Genomic DNA, 17,637 nt, shown 5'->3' with positions numbered 1-17,637 from the left:
ACTGGTCGCTGTGGGAGTTGAACGTGCTTGGAACTCTGGACATCAGGCCATGTAGGTACATTTGACATCTAAGGGTTTGACCCCCACAGCGAAATGTGGGCAGGTGGTCCCCTGGGCAGAGCCCCTCTGCGTGGCTGCTCAGGCCTGCCTGTGCTCCTCTCATGGCATAATTGGGGTGGGAAGTTTGAAAAAATCAGCCTTAATTTGACCCTCTGTGTAAGGGAGTAATGCATTAATTAAGCCTGGGAGAGCTGGAGCTGGTGGTCCTGTTCAAGTTCAGAGTATTATCTCACAGCCAGGGCACCTACCTGATCTTTGAAGACCCCAACCTAGAAGATCCTCCGGCCTGGTGGCTACTCACAAATTGCCCCCCTTCCTCCCCCTTCTCTTCCATCTTGGCCTGACTCTAGCTGCTTCAGGAAGTCCTGTTGGGTAACAGACGGAGCAGCAGGGCTGGGGGAGGGAGGTGGAGGAAGTTGCACACATCTACAGTTCCCTGAGTGAAGGTACTGGTGGCCCCACATTGCAGTGAGAAAGAGAGAGACTGGAGTGGCTTGCGCTTTCTCCTGGCCTTTGGAGATCCAGATAAGTAAGTGCCAGTCAACAACAAAGCCTTTGTGTGTTTTCGGGGATTGTTTCTCTTCTGTCTTCCTTAATCCTAACTGCTTCTTCACCACCAAAAGAGCGATGGATTGCAGGACAGACCCAAGCCCTTCGAGCCCCTATTCCCAGCCTCCTAGGTACTTTCTTTTTCCTCCTCCTCCTCCTCAGACTGTGTGGTAGGCGACTGGCAATGAGCCAAGAAAAATAACTTTTTTTTAAAGTCCTTCTGAAGCCTTTACAAACCTCTCTCAGCTACTGCAGTCCCCCAAGCTCACCCCTTGCATTTGTGAGACTCTTCCAGGCCGTGGAGAGTGGCTGTTTTTCCTGTGTGGGGGATTGAGAGCTTGCAAGGCAGTAGCTGGGAAATCAACCTTCTCCAATCGGGCACTGCCTATTGGGCACTGCCGACAAATTATGTAAAGAGTCTCCACCTTATTTCTTTCAGCTGCCCCTTACCTTCTCCTTACCTCTGTGTCGCTGAAGCCAGGTTCAATGCTGGTTGCTGCATCTGTCTCTCAGAAAGGTAGCTGCTGACAGATGTTAAATGACTTGCACCTGGAAGTGAATGGTATTGGGGGATTCGGTGTGAGTGTTGATAATACTCCATTAGACTGGGACTGATCACCTGAGCTGGCTGGGAAAGGAACTCTTTCCCTGTGGAAAAATTGAAAAACCAAATTATTTGTCCATTTTTTCTGGGTTTTCTGCAATGTGGAAAATGTTCTGATTTTAGGGGCCAGAACGTTGTTTTTAAAATCACAATTTTTTCAGTTTGTTTTTGACAAATACCTGGGGTTTTTTTTAAGAAAAATCAGTTTAATCAAAAGTCACTTTCTGCCCGCCCCCCCAATGTTTTGATAGAAAACTTTCTAGCATTTCCCTTGATTGCTGCACAGTGTAATATTACTGTCCAGTAGTGGTGCAACTGTGTGGGTCCCAGGATATTTGAGAGAGAGGGTGCATGAGGTAATGAAATCTTGAAAGATTACAGCCCCCACCTTGCCTCTCTGTTTAGTGTCAAAGTAGCTATGGGTCTTTGGAAGCCATTAGACCATGCTTAGTTCATGGGAGTCCTGTGTGTTCAGGGGGAGAAGCTTTGAGCCCTTCGATCGCTTTTTCACCCCTGCTGAAACTGTATTGCCACATTCTGGAGTGTTGTTGCTCAGAGAGGCAGAACCCGCCGCTCTGCATTATTTACAACACTGCAGTGGTTTATAAGGTGGTGGCTGGAAGACCAACGCATTCCTGGGCCAAGGGGTGTGTGGTGGTGGTGGGGGGGGGGAGGATTCTTGTTATACAGCTGGAAAAATAAAGTATAAAATACACCAGAAAATTCTCCTGAAGGGATTTCACTGAAAACATCTTTACCAGCTTCTAACCTTCCCTGAGCCCCCTTCACACAATGGTGCCAGCAGCTATGTCTAGCACTCACGTTTGTTCTCCATTAACACTGTGTAGCATTGCAGTGCCTTAAACAGCTCCTCTTTTCCACCCCAGAGCTAGCTGCATTTTCGACGTGGAAAAGGGGATTCCTTTGCACTAGCCCTTCAACTATTTCTAGGCTGTTAGGCAGGATGCCATTCTCCAATACACTTAACATTTTGTAGAAATCCTACCTCTGCTCTAACTTTAAGGCTGATCTGACTCATGCATTTGCTTGACAGCCAACACTTGGCTTCAGATGCCCCTTGCAACCTTAACTATAGAATGACTGGCCTTGCTCCGCAACAGCGAGGTGAAACCGTTTCAGCTCTTTCTGGCTGAGGTGCACTGATTCCATCGATTGGGCTGGATTAGCCAGCACCCTATGCCACATCCACACTTGACCCTGGGGTAAATGACTGTATCAACACCACCGTTCCATTCATTTTACACCTGCTTGGCCTTGGGGTAAATGTTTGCACAGGGGGCAGGGAAATGGAGAATCTGGTCCACTATTTAGAACCTTACCAAAGGGTGAGCTAAGGCGTAGTGCATGCTGTTTCCACCCTCCTGCGGCAACGCTTACACAGAACGAGGGCTCGAAACTATTTAGTAAGTGCTAGCTTCCTGAAGTGACAGATCTAGCCGAATCCCTGACCAGCCCAACCCTGTATGCTCTCTGGGAGGAAAGGGGAGAGGAAATCATCTTGTTCCTGTGAAGCTGACACAGGAGTAAAGGGATCTTTGGGGATGGTCTTTCAGCCGAAGTCACAGCGGGATTCTGAGCTGTCACAGGCTTCCCAGTGCAAGGCACCCTGCCTCAATTTCCGCTCTGTAAAATGAGGTTTACCGATATTGCAACAAAGTCTAGAGGCCCCAGTTAGGGAGCTATATGGAGGATGGTTTTGCAGCTCCTTTGCCTGCTTAAGTGCTTGGAGGGAGGAGACTGTCAGATTTACCTCCCCATAACCCTAGGCATTAGACACCTTTCCTACAGTTCTCCTGAGCTGAGTCCCAGGGGGTAAGGCCCTGAGCTTAGAATCCAAGGCTCAATCCATCACACACACAGCTCTGTGTTCACTCACGCTTTGCAATAAGCCTTGATACAAAGCAACAGCCTTCTCTCTTCCCTCCCTCGGTTTCTCTGACCTTATCCATCACACGTTCTATTTCTGCCTCCGATCATACTGCCCACAAACGGTTCGACTTAGCGCTGCGGGAGGACGTGTAATCGTTTTCAGCAGCCACAGCCCAGGAAGGGAGGGGAAGCACTCTACCGTTTAAAAATATTGTGGACACGTTTTCTCCCAGCAGTAATTTTCAACTTGGTCTTTGGGCTGGGCTGGCCTCTGGCTTTCTGGCCAATAGGAAAACCAGCTTCCTAGAGATATTTGTCTAGGTGCTTCTAGTCTCTTGCTCATGAGGAGGGTTGGATTTTTTTTCAAATCGATAAATGTCAGTAATCGTAGATGGGGAGGGGGAGGGATAGCATTGGCCTACTAAACCCAGGGTTGTGAGTTCAATCCTTGAGGGGGCCATTTAGGGATCTGGGGCAAAATTTGGGGATTAGTCCTGCTTTGAGCAGGGGGTTGCACTAGATGACCTCCTGAGGTCGTCCCTTCCAATCCTGATATTCTATGATTCTATGATTTCATCACACAGGCACAAACTGACCAAAAAAAATCCCACTGATGATGATTGAAACTGACAGGCAAAGTAGCTTGATAACTCAGAGTTTGATTTAAGGCTCTTGACTTTTTGTATAGTTGGACAGGTGATGTTGCCAGCGGGTGTTTTAATGGTTTATGAAGCTTTCACTTGTTGAATGTCAGCACCTACTGTTGTTAAATCAATATTGCCTGACCCTCCCCCCAACTTTCTGCAACTGTGAAAAATAAAAGATAAAAATTGGTTTTAAGCATTTCCTCCCTATCATTTTGCACAGCCACAAAAGCTTAAATTGATTAAAAAAACCTTAAAAATTGTCTGTTGAAATTATAAAAAAAATACAACTTGAGCTGTACCACTCAGCTTGTGACTTTTGCCAGTTAGCAGCAGCAAGCCTTGGGCTAAATACCCAGGGGACACATACTGAACTCCCAGCCTCTTCGTAACCGACCAAGCTGCAGGTGGAGGACTAGAGGCAGGGTCCCTGCCCCAAGAAGCGCAGGGAGCGTCTAGCCACTGCAGAGGGGAGACTCGTGCTCGCTCAAGCTGATCTAGCACTGAGACCAGTATGGTGGATGGTGTGGCTCTGCCTAGACACCTGAGCTTGGACCCCAGTGGGCAAACCGGGTGGCTCGCCCGAACCGCTGCCCACGCCAAATGTCTGCACCTGTGAGCTCAAGCTAAGCGAGCGTGAGTCCGGCTGCTCGCCCTGGGAATCGCGCAGTGTAGACGTACCCTTAGAGTTCAGCCAGAGAGGCCGATCCAAGCCCGAGGTGCAGCAGAACCAAGGTCATTGCTGGGACGCTTCACAGAAACAGCTTGGGCAGGAAGGAGTGGAAGGCGAGGGAGCTGACAACGAGGGAGGCAGCGCCGAGGGGCTGTTTGAAAGAAGGGGCAGAGATGAGAATGGGAGACTGATGCTCCGGGGTAGCGAAGTGTATTAATGATGAGGCAAATTGTACAGAAATGAGAAGTGATGGAATCGATTAGACAAAGTCTGGGCCAAAATCACTTGGGGGAAGAAAGCTACCAGAGGGGGTTCCCCTGGGCTAGTGGCTGGCGTGTGCTACAGCCCCCAGGATCTGCTCTGGATATGGAGAGAAACCTTTTAAATGTTTTTAATGAAATAAACACTGCTGGGAATTGTGTGATTATGGGAGACTTGAACTGCCTAGATACAAAGTGGAGGATAAGTGCTACTAATAACAGCAGGGCCCAGATTTTCCTGGATGGGACAGCTGACAGCTTTCTTCACCAAATAGGCGCTGAACCAGCAAGAGGCGGAGCCATTTAGATTTGGTTTTGGTGAGCAGGGAGGACCTCAGAGAAGAGCTGGTTGTAGGGGACAACCTTGGCTGGAGTGATCATGAGCTAATTCTGTTTATGTTAAATGGAAGGATAAACAAAAAGAGCTCTGCAACTAGGGGCCTTGATTTCAAAAGGGCTAACTTGAAAAAATGAAGGGAATTAGTTAGGGAAGGGGACTGGACTGAAGAACTCAAGGATCTGAATGTGGAGGCGGCTTGGAATTACTTTGTCAAAGCTGCAGAAGCTCTCTGAAGCCTGCGTTCCAAGCAAAGGGGAAATATTCTTAGGGAAGGGTTGCAGACCAAGCTGGCTGAGCAGACATCTCAAACAGGTGATTGAGAGGAAGCAGAAAGCCTACAAGCAATGGAAGATGGGAGGGATGAGCAAGGAAAGGTCAGAAAGTGTGGGATACAGTGAGAGCTGCTAAAGCAAAGCTGGACCTTGCAAAGGGAATCAAAGCCAATAGTAAAAAGTTCTACAACCATATAAATAAAAAGGAAACAAGGAAAGAAGAAGTGGGCCCACTAACCACTGAGGAAGGGGTAGAGATTAAAGATCATCTAGGCATGATCCAACCCCTAAAAGAATACTTTGCCTCAGTTTTAATAAGGGTAATGAGGAGCCTAGGGGTAATGGCAGGGTGGCTAATGCGAATGAGGATATGGAGGTAGAAATGACCACATCCGAGGTGGAAGTCAAACTCAAAAACCGTAATGGGGGCCCAGATAATCTCTATCCAAGAATATTAAAGGAACTGGCACATGGAATTGCAAGTCCAGTGGCAAGGATTTTTAATGAATCTGTACACACGGCGGTCGTACCATATGATATTCTGAGAATGCTAATACAGTTCCTATTTTTAAGAAAAGGGGGGGAAAAGTGATTTTGGAAACTACAGGCCTGTTAGTTTGACCTCAATTGCAAGGTCTTGGAACAAATTTTGAAAGAGACAGTAGTTAAGGACATAGAGCTGAATGGTAATTGAGATAAAATATAATGTGGTTTTATAAAATGTAGATCTTGCCAGACCAGTCTGATCTCCTTCTTTGAGAAGATAACTGATGTCTTAGACAAAGGAAATGCAGTAGATCTAATCTACCTAGATTTCAGGAAGGCATTTGGTACAGTTCCACATGGGAAATTATTAGTTACAATGGAGAAGTTGGGGATTAATGTGAGAATTGAAAGGTGGATAAGGAATTGGTTAAAAGGGAGACAACAACGGGTCATATTGAAAAGTGAATTGTCAGGTCAGAGGGAGGTTACCAGTGGAGTTCCTCAGGGATTGGTTTTGGGACCAATTTTATTTAACATTTTTATTACTGCCTTTGGCACAAAAAGGGGGAGTGTGCTAATAAAATTTGCGGATGACAGAAAGTTGGGAGGTATTGCCAATACTGAGGAGGACCGGAAGGAATATCGTACAAGACAATCTAGACGACTTTGTAAACTGGAGTAACAGAAATGGGATGATATTTAGTAGTGCAAAGTGCAAGGTCATGCATTTAGGGACTAACAAGAAGAATTTTTGCTCTAAGCAGGGGACATATTAGTTGGAAGTGACAGAGGAGGAGAAAGAGCTGGGGGTATTGGTTGATCCGAGGAGGACTATGAGCCGTCAGTGTGATGCGGCTGTGAAAAAGGCTAATGCAGTCCTAGGATGCATCAGGCAAGGTATTTCCAGTAGCGACAGGGACGTGTTAGTACCATTATACAAGGCACTGGTGAGACCGCATCTGGAATAGTGTGTGCAATTCTGGTCTCCCATGGTTAAGATGAATTCAGACTGGAACAAGTGCAGAGAAGGATGATCCGAGGAATGGAAAACTGACCTTATGAGAGGAGACTCAAAGAGCTTGGCTTGTTTAGCCTAACCAAACGAAGGCTGAGGGGAGATGTGATTGCTCTCTCCAAATATATCAGAGGGAGAAATACCACGGAGGGAGAGGAGTTATTTAAGTTAAGAGCCCATGTGGACACAAGAACAAATGGCTATAAACTGATCATCAACAAGTTTAGTCTTGAAATTAGACCGTTTCTAGCCATCAGAGTGAAGTTCTGGAACAGCCTCCCAAGGGGAGTACTGGGAGCAAAAGCTTAACTGACTTTGAGTCTGAGTTTGATAAGTTGATGGAGGGGATGGGATGGTGGGGCAGCCCATGATGGCATGTAACTGATCTGCGACTGCTAGCAGCAAATATCTCCAATGGCCGGTGATGGGACACTAGCTGGGGAGAGCTCTGAATTATGACAGAGAATTCTTTCCCTGGTGTTTGGCTGGTGGGTCTTGCCCACAAGCTCAGGGTCCAATTGATCACCATATTTGGAGTCGGGAAGGAATTTTCTCCCAGGTCAAATTGGCAGAGGCCCTGGGTTTTTTTTGCCTTCCTTTGCAGCGTGGAGTGCTGGTCACTTGCAGGTTTAAACTAGTGTAAATGATGGATTCTCTGTAACTTGAAGTCTTTAAACCATGATTTGAGGACTTCAGTGACTCAGCCAGAGATTAGAGGGTCTATTTCAGGAGTGGGTGGGTGAGATTCTGTGGCCTGCAATGGGAAGGAGGTCAGAGTAGAGAATCATGGTGGTCCCTTCTGATATTAAAGTCTATGAGTCTATTGGGGCAGTTAGGAAAGAGCAGAGGGGGACAGAACTCCCTGTGAGTGGGGAAAGAGGGTCCCAGAGGTTCCTACCTGCTCCCAGCCTGTTCCAGCTCCTCTGGGTCTCAGTCCCTGCTCCCCCGTGCCTGCTCCAACTTCTCTGGGTCCCACTGTTGCCTCTGCACCCCTCTCCCCAGGTGTGCCCAAGTTTGGAATATTTCCATTGCTGGTGTGCTCACCCTCTGCCCCAGCTGCTTCCACCGCCCCTAGGCTGCAGCAAACCTGCCTGGCCGGTGCCTCACTTGGGGAGAGTCCTATTTCCTGTTGATCTCAGGTGTTGGGGAGGGGTCCATCAGTGGGCTGTCCTGGTGCTGCGGTGTTCGTGCAAATGGGGTGAGCCTGGGGGAGAACTGCCAGATGTAGCGGCATTGCCAGACTGGGTCAGACCCATGGGCCAGCTGGTCCAGTCTCCCAGCTCTGACCATGGCCAGCATCAGACACTTCAAGGGAAGGCGCAAAAAAACTCTGCTGTAGGCCGATGTGAAATAACCTGTCCCACCCTGGCAATCTCACCCTCATCCCTAATACAGAGCAGTTTGAGCCCTGAAGCCTGAGCGTTTCTCTCCCTTCCGGTTAGCATTAACTAGAGCCACTGGTTCTTTTGGTTATGCACAGAGAAGGCCAAGCCCTCCTTGAACCTTGCTAAATTCTTGGCTGCAAAATGGTGACGACCCCCTGGGGCGCAGGGCACACCAATGGCAGGTGTACGGCCGCCGGCAGCATGTTGCAATAGCCCCGCACTGCTGGCAGGGAGGAAGCCGCAGGCTGAGTCATTTCCAAGCGGCAAAGGCTGGGGGTTTTGTCCTCACGCAGAGATGCTGACGCAGCCGTCAGGTTGATCGGAGTCATGATATGATCCGTGAGAGCCGGCCGTGCGCTCGGTCCTGAAGACAGCCAAGGCGCAAGTGCAGTCCCTGACCCAGGGAGCCTAGAGTGGCCGTGCGGACGGCACCCAGGGCTGTACAGAGACACAGGGCCCGGGAAGCAGAGCCGGAAAACCAGATCTTCAGACTGCTGCTGTGTTCTATTTTCTAAATCTCTGTTGAATACAGTGGGAGGAAGGAGGAAAGTGGCCAGTGTGCGACCAGCGACCTTGCAGCTGGTGGGAGGAAAAAGGGCCCAGCCGATAGCTCTGAGCCTGGATTCGTGTATGCAATACAGGGCTCGGCAGGACCAGCTGACACAGCCCCAGGCCAGACCTGGAGCTTGGGCCCCGTCCTCGGCCCCCCAGCTGAGCTGAAATCGAGGATATCATGGGCAATGGCTGATCTTTGAGGTGTTAGCAGCTAGAAACTGGACTGAGAGCCACCCACTGATTCCTGGTAGCCGCTCAGCAGCTGTTCAGGTGATGGCACATTTCAGCCCTGGGCTGGATTGGAGCTGCCAGGCAGAGAGGGGTCTTTTACATGAATTTCCAAGGTCTCTGTGTTTGGAGGTTTCCCCATCAAGTTGCTGGCAATGGTGGGGAGGGGACGTCATAGCCTGAGTTACAATTGGGAACTGAAGGCAAGCTGCTCTTCTTGGCTCCTGTGCCCCTCCGTGCCCTGGCTTGGTGAGATGCCAGGATTAAACTCTAACAGGTGCATTTTAACCCACCCAGCCTGAGAGAGATGCAGTGGCCAATGCTGGTGGGGTCCCTTGTGGTCCTGCTGGGTGTGTCCGGGGCACTGGACCCTGCCCTGGAGGAAGGCTGGCGAGGATGGAAGGCCTTCCATGCTAAGGAGTATCCTGAAGTAAGTACTCCATCTCCTTCACTTCCTGGGCGCGCGATTTCCGCGCTCAGCTGCATTTGAACCAAACCGAGTGGCTAGAGCCTGAGCTTTCAGGATTTGGGGGTAAGGGAGAGGAAAGTGGCGAGCAAGGCCTTCTCGCAATCCAGCGCTTCCAGACCCAGCTGCCCGAGAGCGAGCAGCACCCACCAGGCCCGGCGAAGAGTTCCTGGAGAGTCGGGGTGGCTTGGCTGGGAGGTTGTAGAATCGGGATGTCAGTTACCCCTGTAGGGGAGCTCTTGCTTCCTTCCTCGCTGGGTTGTGATGGGGGATGGAGCGAACCTCAATGGCTGTAGGGGTTTGGCTTCTCCTCCCACCCTCTGGGAAGCCTCATGGCTCCCCCAGCTGGTGTGGGGTTTCAGCTGCTCAGGAGGGGTCCAGCCTCTTAGGCTGGATTTTGGCACATCTGCTCCCAGCTGGAAATAGGGAGAGTCAGGGGCTAATGGAGCTGGGAAAAGGAAGGGTAGTCTCAGGGGGTGCCCTACTTAGTCAGGCGTGGGAGAGGAGGGGGACATGTGCTCTCCCCACAGACTTCAGCCCCTGCGAGCAACTGTGGTGCATGGAGAACGTTTGCTTACAGGGTGTGGGGGCCGCGGCCAAGCATAACCAAGCTGTTGCTCCGTCCCTGGCAGGAGGCGGAAGCTTTCCGCAGGGTGGTCTGGGAGAAGAACCTGCGGCGGATCGAGCACCACAACCTGGAGGAGTCTCTGGGGAAGCACAGCTACCGTCTGGAAATGAACCACTTCGGGGATCTGGTAACCTGCCCCTCAGTGCAGATCCTGGAACTTTAGGGTGACCAGCCAGCAAATGTGAAAAATCGGGATGGGGTGGGGGGTAATAGGAACCTATATAAGAGAAAGACCCAAAAATTGGGACTGTCCCTATAAAATCGGGACATATGGTCACCCTATGGCACTTAGTTGTGGGGTGAGGCACCTGTCGGACCACACCCGAAGCCTCCTCCTTCGTTTCTCCCCCTGCCTCACATGACTCCACCCTTCTTGCTGGGCCCGGCAGATCCCAGCTCCCAGCCTTCCTCCTTCCCAGGATGCCCACCGGTGACTCTGCTCCCCTCGTCCCATCCCCCTCCATACCCACAGCTGCGGTGCAAGAGCCTCCTCCTATGCAGCTCTCCCTGCCTGCCCCATGGGCCTGCGTCCCCCTCTCTCAACATCATCAGCTGTCTGCTCCGTCTGTACCCAAGGGGATTGGGTGCCAGGGGCAGGGCTGAGAACGCAGCTCCTCTGTTGGCCAGGAGTTCTCTGTGGCGCTGGCCGGGCGTTCCCTGTCTCGTGCTCTCTGGATTTAAAATTTTCCTTCCCCTCCAGACGGACGAGGAGTTTAACCAGCTTCTGAACAGTTTCCTAGCTGAGCGGCATGGCGGGAAGGGGCCTCTCTTCCAGGAATCGGCTGCTCGGGAGACTCCCAAGGAGGTGGACTGGCGTGCAAAGGGCTATGTTACCCCTGTGAAAAACCAGGTGGGTGCTGGAGCAGAGAGCTCCCTGCTCGGGGCCTAGTCCCTCAGCCAGCCATGGAAACCTCCTGGCCGCAGAGCCTGGGACAAGGCAACCCGCAGGCGGGCCTGGCTGCCCATCAGAACAGCGTCGCTGCCTGTGGTTTCCTGGGCTGATGGATGGAGGCTCCGGGCGCCCTTTGCGGCCCCTCTGGAATGTGTGCTCAGCCCGGGACCCTACAGGACAGCCTGGCAGGTGGGGTGGCAGTAGCTAACCTGCATGGAAGTGGTAGGCCCTTGGCCTATCCTGGTTTTCATGAAGCTCCATGGAATGGGCCTTTGCCACCCTGGGGCCCTGCCTCCGCCTCCCCCAGGCACCTTTGCCTGGAGCTTGAGTCTGATCCAGACCCTGCTGTGCAGGAGTTGGGTTCAGTTGTTTCACGTCGGCCACATGCCCCGCCGGGTTGGGACGGGAGCTGAGACCGCTAAAAGCAGGTGGTGGTGGGAATCTCTTCCCTTGTCTGTCTAACAGCAACCGCCAGAAGGAACAAGTCCCAGAGGTGAGGGTCCCCGCTGCAAATCCCCAACCCCCAGTTCTGCAACAGGATGGATGGGCAGCCAGAGCACCCCAGCTGCTCTTTGCTAGTGCTGCTTCTGCTCCAGTTCCCTGGCCTCGCGTTGGGGCTCAGACTCCCTCCTGCCACTTTCCAGCAAGCAGGAGCTTATAAGGCCCTGACGATTACCTAAGCCGACGGCCTGCATCACATAGCCCAGAGAACCTCCCGCTGGGATTCTTGCACTGAGCTCAGCAGCTCCCAGTTGAGCTAGAACAGTGGTTCTCAACCTGCAGCCCCATCAGCACCCGGCTGCGGGCCCATGGGACATCCTCAGGGCCATACGGGTAAACAGCTGAGAACGTCTGAGCTAGAACCTACCCTCCACCTACCCGCCTTGCTTTCTGCAGGGCCACTGTGGGTCATGCTGGGCTTTCAGTGCCACAGGAGCCCTGGAGGGCTTGGTCTTCAAGAAGACGGGCAAACTGGTGTCGCTGAGCGAGCAGAACCTCATGGACTGCTCGAGGAGTCTGGGGAACAACGGGTGCCACGGGGGCTTCATGACTCGGGCCTTCCAGTACGTACGGGACAACAAGGGCATCAACTCGGAGCTCAACTACCCCTACTTGGAGAGGGTAACGTAGGCGAGCATGGCCTTTGGGGGCGGGCGGCGGCTTCTCCAGGGAGTGCTGCCCGAGCTCCCGTTCCATCTCCTTTCTCTGCAGGACGAATTCAGCTGCCATTACAACCCCCAGGACAACGCTGCCAACTGCACCTCTCTCATGCAGATCCAGGTGGGCAACGAGACAGCTCTGGAGCAGGCGGTGGCCACTGTCGGCCCGGTCTCCATTGCCGTGGACGCCAGCACTTTCCACTTCCGCTTCTACAAGTCAGGTATCAAGCGTCCCAGAGCGTCTCTGGCCAGAAGGGATCACGGGGATAATCTAGCCCAGTAGGCTCCAACCTTTTTTCCATTTGCGGACCCCTAAACTTTTGAATGGAGGGGCGGACCCTTTGGAAATTGTAGGTATAGTCGGCAGACTCCCGGGGGTCCGCTGACCACAGGTTGGAAGCTACCGATCTCATCTGATGTCCTGCATAATGCAGGGCGTAGGACTTCCCTGAATTAATTGCTAGAGACAGCAGATCTTTTAGGAAACCTTGATTTAAAAATTGCCCACGAGGGAGAATCCACCATGAGGCTTGATAAAATTGTTCCAGTAGTTAATTACCCTCACTGTGAAAAGTCTGCCCCTTATTTCCAGTCTGAATTTGTTTAGCTTCAACTTCCAGCCATTAGAGCACGTTAGGCCTTTGTCTGCTAAAGAGCCCATTCTCAAATATTTATGCCCCATGGAGGTACTTCGAGACTGATAAGTCACCGCTTAGCCTTCACTTGAAGCTAAAAAGACTGAGCTCTTCAAGTCAATCACTATGGGGCATGTTTTCTGAGCGATGTTGTTATACCAACCTAACCCCCCCGGTTTATTCAGCAGTACCTCGACAGGAGGCCGTCTCCGGTCGACAGAGCTACTGCTTCTCAGGGAGGTGGAGCACCTACCCTGACGGGAGAAACTCTCCCACTGACACAGGGAGCGTCTTCGCTAAGCGCTACGGTGGAACAGCTGGAGATGAGCCCAGATTCTTTGATCGTCGTGATGGCTCTGCTCTGAGCCCTCTCCAATTTATCGACGTCCTTCTGTGCAGACCAGAATGGGGCATGGGATTCCAGCACTTCGGCTCGGGGCTTTTTCACTGAGCTGTCCGGGCCCCCATCTGGAATTACTGGGTCTGTCACAGCTCACCTCCCAGGGGGCACTTTATTACCCCGTTCCACAGCGGAGCCTGCTATCTTACAGCCGGCAGGGACAAAGGACAGCTCTGTGCTGCTCTAGGGGCTTCAATCCAATGCCCTGGGGGAGCTCTTCCTTCCGATCCGCTGGGACCTCCCCGCAGAGTCTGCTTCTGCTCCGAGAGGGAGAGACCCCCGACAGCTCATCTCACTCCGGCTTTGCTCTCCCCAGGAGTCTTCGCTGACAGCGAGTGCAGCCAGACCGTGAACCACGGGATGCTGGCTGTGGGCTACGGCATATCCCAGGAGAATGGGACGAGCGCTGCCTACTGGATCCTAAAGAACAGGTGAGGGGGAGTAGCCAAGCGAGAGAACTCTCCCCGAGGCACACTCATGTCTGTCGCTGCATCCAAAGCTGCCTCTGACCCATGCCCACTGTGAACATGCACCCCCCCACACTTCCTCCCCAGCCCCCAACTGTATGTGTACACACATCAAAACATCCCCCCCCCGCCCCCAAGATGTGCACACTCCCCTCAGAATGCAAGCGCACACACACGTAAACTCCCCCACTGCAGGACACTCTATGCCAACTCAATCCCACCCCCCAGCATGCAGGTGCACACATGGGAACTCGCAACCCTTCACCCTGCTCCCGAACCACATGCATTCCCGTGGCCTCGGGATGGGCACTCATGCACCCCCCACCCCAGAGATCTGTCTCGCCCTGGGCCTGTCTTCGGATTTTTGCTGTCTCAAAATGAAAGATCTAAGCAGCTGCCAGGAGCCAGGCGTACGTGGAGCGAGCACTGAGCAAGCCTCCCCCATCTAGCACTGCCATGTGGCTACTTTCCCCACCCTCTCCCTGGCGGCTCCTGAAATGAGAAGGCCGAGCTTGCTCGCTGACGGAGGGGTATTCTGGAGAAACGGCTCCGCTGAGGCTGCCAGGTTACTCCACTTGTGATCTAAGGCAGAGGGGACGAGCCAGTGGACAGCACCCCACTGCAGCGTTTGGTCCCTTCAGTGGATGATCTGGAGAACCTGGGATCAGCCAACATACAGCTGGGTTAGGCAGATGCTCAAAGCATCCTTGAAGCTGGCCTCTAGCACGGAGGTTTTCAAACTTTTTTTTTCTGGCGAAAATTGTTGATGCCCGCAACCCAGCGGAACCGGGGATGACGGGTTCAGGGTGTGGGAGCGGGCTCTGGGTTTGGGTGGGGCCAGGGATGACAGGTTTGGGGTGCAGGAGGGGACTCTGGGGTTGAGGGGGGCTCAGGGCTAGGGGTCGGAGTGCAGGAGGGGGTCGGGGCTCTGGGCTGGGGGTGCAGGCTCTGGGTGGGGCTGGGGATGAGGGGTTTGGGGTGAGGCTTAGGGCTGGGGCAGGGGATTGGGGCGTGGGTTTACCTCAGGTGGCTCCTGGGCAGCGGTGCAGCAGGGGTGCAAAGGCAGGCTTCTCGGACAATGGGAGTCTGGAGCCAGTGCTCGGGCGGTGCACGGAGCCCTGTGGCCCCCCGGCCTGGGGAGGGGGCGGGGGGGGGCTGCTGACTGCTTCCAGGGTGCAGCGTGTTGTCAGAACAGGTAGAGATTAGCCTGCCTTAGTCGGGCAGCCCCGCCAACGGGACTTTTAACGCGGCGCCTTCCATTCTGCAACCCAGTACTGGGTCGCCACCCGCAGTTTGAAAACCACTGCTCCCGCATATTGGGACAACTTTTCTCTCTCATTACAATGTTCAAACTTCCTTCAGCTCCCACAGAGATTCTCTCACGCTCTCTTCACTTTATCTTCCCGCAGCTGGTCTGAGCAATGGGGCGAAAAAGGTTACATCCGGCTGGCGAAAGGAGCCGACAATCACTGTGGTGTGGCCAATCAAGCAAGCTATCCCATCTTGTAGCCAGAGCTGGATTTTCCTCCTGCCCTAGGCCTGCATGGCAGAAGACCTCACATACTGCATGGGGTTGTTTTTTTTTCTTCCCACAGTCTAAATGACTTGATCTTCGTCTTCAGCAGGGAGATTCTTTTTTGCTCCCAGCAGCGATTTCTGGGCTGTTACTTAGCTGCGATTTACTTAGCTTTAGAAGCAATTAAAAGTTGTGCAGCAAATTGCTCTTGCAAGCCTGGGTAAGTCATGTTCTGGTCACGCCGCAGCATTGCTGAACGAGGCTTCGTGCCCTGTCCAACGGAGTCATAAAATAAAGAATGTTTTCCTGTCAGTGTGAAAACCAGTCTCCTTGTGGGTTTGAAAGATGATTAAAGATGCTTCTCCATAGGAGCTTTCTATGCACCTTACAAGTTCCTTTAGCCATTCGATCCCATTTTCCTCTTTAGCTAAAGCCCAAAAGCCCGTGGAGACCGTGCCAAACTGGCTGCCAACAAAACCACAAAGAAGATGACGGGAAAGTATAGAAGTGCCTGTAACCTGAGTCTGTATTATCTAAGCACTGGCTATGCACAGGCACTGTCCAGGACCGCAGAGCTTACTGTCCTGAAGAGATGTACCTACATAACAGCCAAACAGGAACAAGGCAAAAAGCAATATAAATAGCTCCCATTACATTTGCTCTCCAGCCCCCTTTATTCAGATATGATGATGCCAGGGAGAAGGAAACTGATTAGAACCCCATCAAATTCTCTATATAAATTTTTCATTTTATTTTTATGGGGAATTTTGTGTTGTTTCATTTTCTCCAGCTGGAGGAGGGTCAGGTCCTGGCCCCAGTGGAGTAGGAAGCTGGGGCTGGGGAAGGGGGTTTGTAATGCAAGCCCACCCCATACTCTTTGGCCCTGTGTGCCAGCTTGCAATGCTACTCACTCAAATTTGGCCCAGCCATCTCCCACCGTCCAGCCACCCCGTGCACTAGGTCCCCGGGCTCAACCTCACAGGCTAGTAGCTGCCACTGCAGGGGAGTTTTTGTTTTATTTTACATCTTGTTTTTTCATTTTATTTGGTATTTGCAAAAAAATCCACGGGACTATCAAAATGACCATTACCCAACAACGGTAATATCTGAGTAAAGCAAAAGGGGAGTACTGCCCAGTGGTTAGAACTGGGAAGCATGAGAAGAGAGCACTATTGGGGCTGGTCACGTCCCATTTCTGTACCTCAGTTTCCCCATCTGTAAAGGGTTAAGAAGCTAGGATAACCTCGCTGGCACCTGACCAAATGACCAATGAGGAGACAAGATACTTTCAAAGCTGGAGGGGGGGGAGAAACAAACGCTCTCTCTGTCTGTGTGATGCTTTTGCCGGGGTCAGAACAGGAATGGAGTCTTAGAATTTAGTAAGTAATCTAGCTAGATATGCGTTAGACTCTGTTTTCTTTAAATGGCTGAGAAAATAAGCTGTGCTGAATGGAATGTAGATTCCTGTTTTTGTGTCTTTTTGTAACTTAAGGTTTTGCCTAGAGGGATTCTCTATGTTTTGAATCTAATTACCCTGTAAGGTATTTACCATCCTGATTTTACAGAGGTGATTCTTTTACTTTTTCTTCTATTAAAATTCTTCTTTTAAGAACCTGATTGTTTTTTCATTGTTCTTGAGATCCAAGGGTTTGGGTCTGTGTTCACCTATGCAAATTGGTGAGGATTTTTATCAAGCCTTCTCCAGGAAAGGGGGTGTAGGGTTTGGGGAGGATTTGGGGGGGGGGGGAGGACGTTTCCAAGCGGGCTCTTTGCCGGTTATATATCTATTAGACGTTTGGTGGTGGCAGCGATAAAGTACAAGGGCAAAAGGTAAAATAGTTTATACCTTGGGAAAGTTTTAACCTAAGCTGGTAAAAATAAGCTTAGGGGGTTTTCATGCAGGTCCCCACATCTGTACCCTAGAGGTCAGAGTGGGGAAGGAACCTTGACACCATCCATGGCAGGTGGATGATAATACCAACCAAATGCCCTGCTGTGGTGGGAGGCTTTCTGTTTGTAAAGCCCTTTGAGCCCCACAGTGAGGTCTCATGTGCTTGGACCCCTTTCCCATCACTCCCGCCCTTCTAGGCTGTATTCCTTACTTGTTACTGAGGCAGCAGGTGGCTGTGTGTGAGGACTAAAGCTCTCAGCTGAAAGCTAGAGTCTGGGAGGGAGGATCCCAGGGGAGGCCCGTGCCAGGGAAGGCCAGAGAAGCCAGCAAGACTGGTGCTTCGTGCCTGAGACTGTTCAAATCTGTGTGTGTGTGTCCAGAATTCTGCTCAATGAGCCTTGTTACTGCTGTAGCTATTCTAGCCTATTCTCAGGACGCTGCACCGAAGCTGCCCTGTGCCTTGGAAGCCTGGTTTGACAAGTTGCTTTGCAGCACACAACACTCAACCCAGCTGGTGTCCTTCATGCTAAGCCTCCTGAGATTTATGAGAGAATTAGCAGCTCCTTCAGCTTTATTTGCCCGTCGCTCTATGAAATCGCAAGCTGTACTTATGGTATAAAT

The 17,637-nt window shown here is 51.7% G+C and overlaps 1 protein-coding gene and 1 long non-coding RNA gene across 2 annotated transcripts in view; one reads left to right on the top strand and one right to left on the bottom strand.

Annotated features, from left to right (window-relative positions):
- Window positions 1–17,637, bottom strand: part of LOC144280317 (uncharacterized) — a 37,743-nt gene that overhangs the window by 18,623 nt on the left and 1,483 nt on the right. The window contains exons 2-3 of the long non-coding RNA XR_013348766.1: window positions 4,429–4,571; window positions 1,071–1,257 (exon numbers count right to left, since the gene is read on the bottom strand). This is a non-coding gene — a long non-coding RNA (uncharacterized LOC144280317). The remainder of the gene's footprint in view (window positions 1–1,070; window positions 1,258–4,428; window positions 4,572–17,637) is intronic.
- LOC144280315 (procathepsin L-like) lies at window positions 461–16,719 on the top strand. The gene is made up of 8 exons (XM_077842232.1): window positions 461–589; window positions 9,259–9,391; window positions 10,060–10,182; window positions 10,756–10,905; window positions 11,845–12,069; window positions 12,160–12,328; window positions 13,459–13,573; window positions 15,019–16,719. The coding sequence occupies exons 2-8, from the start codon at window positions 9,269–9,271 to the stop codon at window positions 15,116–15,118; spliced, it is 1,005 nt and encodes a 334-aa protein (XP_077698358.1). The 5' UTR covers window positions 461–589; window positions 9,259–9,268; the 3' UTR covers window positions 15,119–16,719.

This window comes from Eretmochelys imbricata, chromosome 25 (assembly GCF_965152235.1).
Source record: "Eretmochelys imbricata isolate rEreImb1 chromosome 25, rEreImb1.hap1, whole genome shotgun sequence".
NCBI classification, from domain to species: domain Eukaryota; kingdom Metazoa; phylum Chordata; order Testudines; family Cheloniidae; genus Eretmochelys; species Eretmochelys imbricata.
Note: the sequence above shows the minus strand (reverse complement) of the source record. Positions and strands in the feature narration are given on the sequence as shown.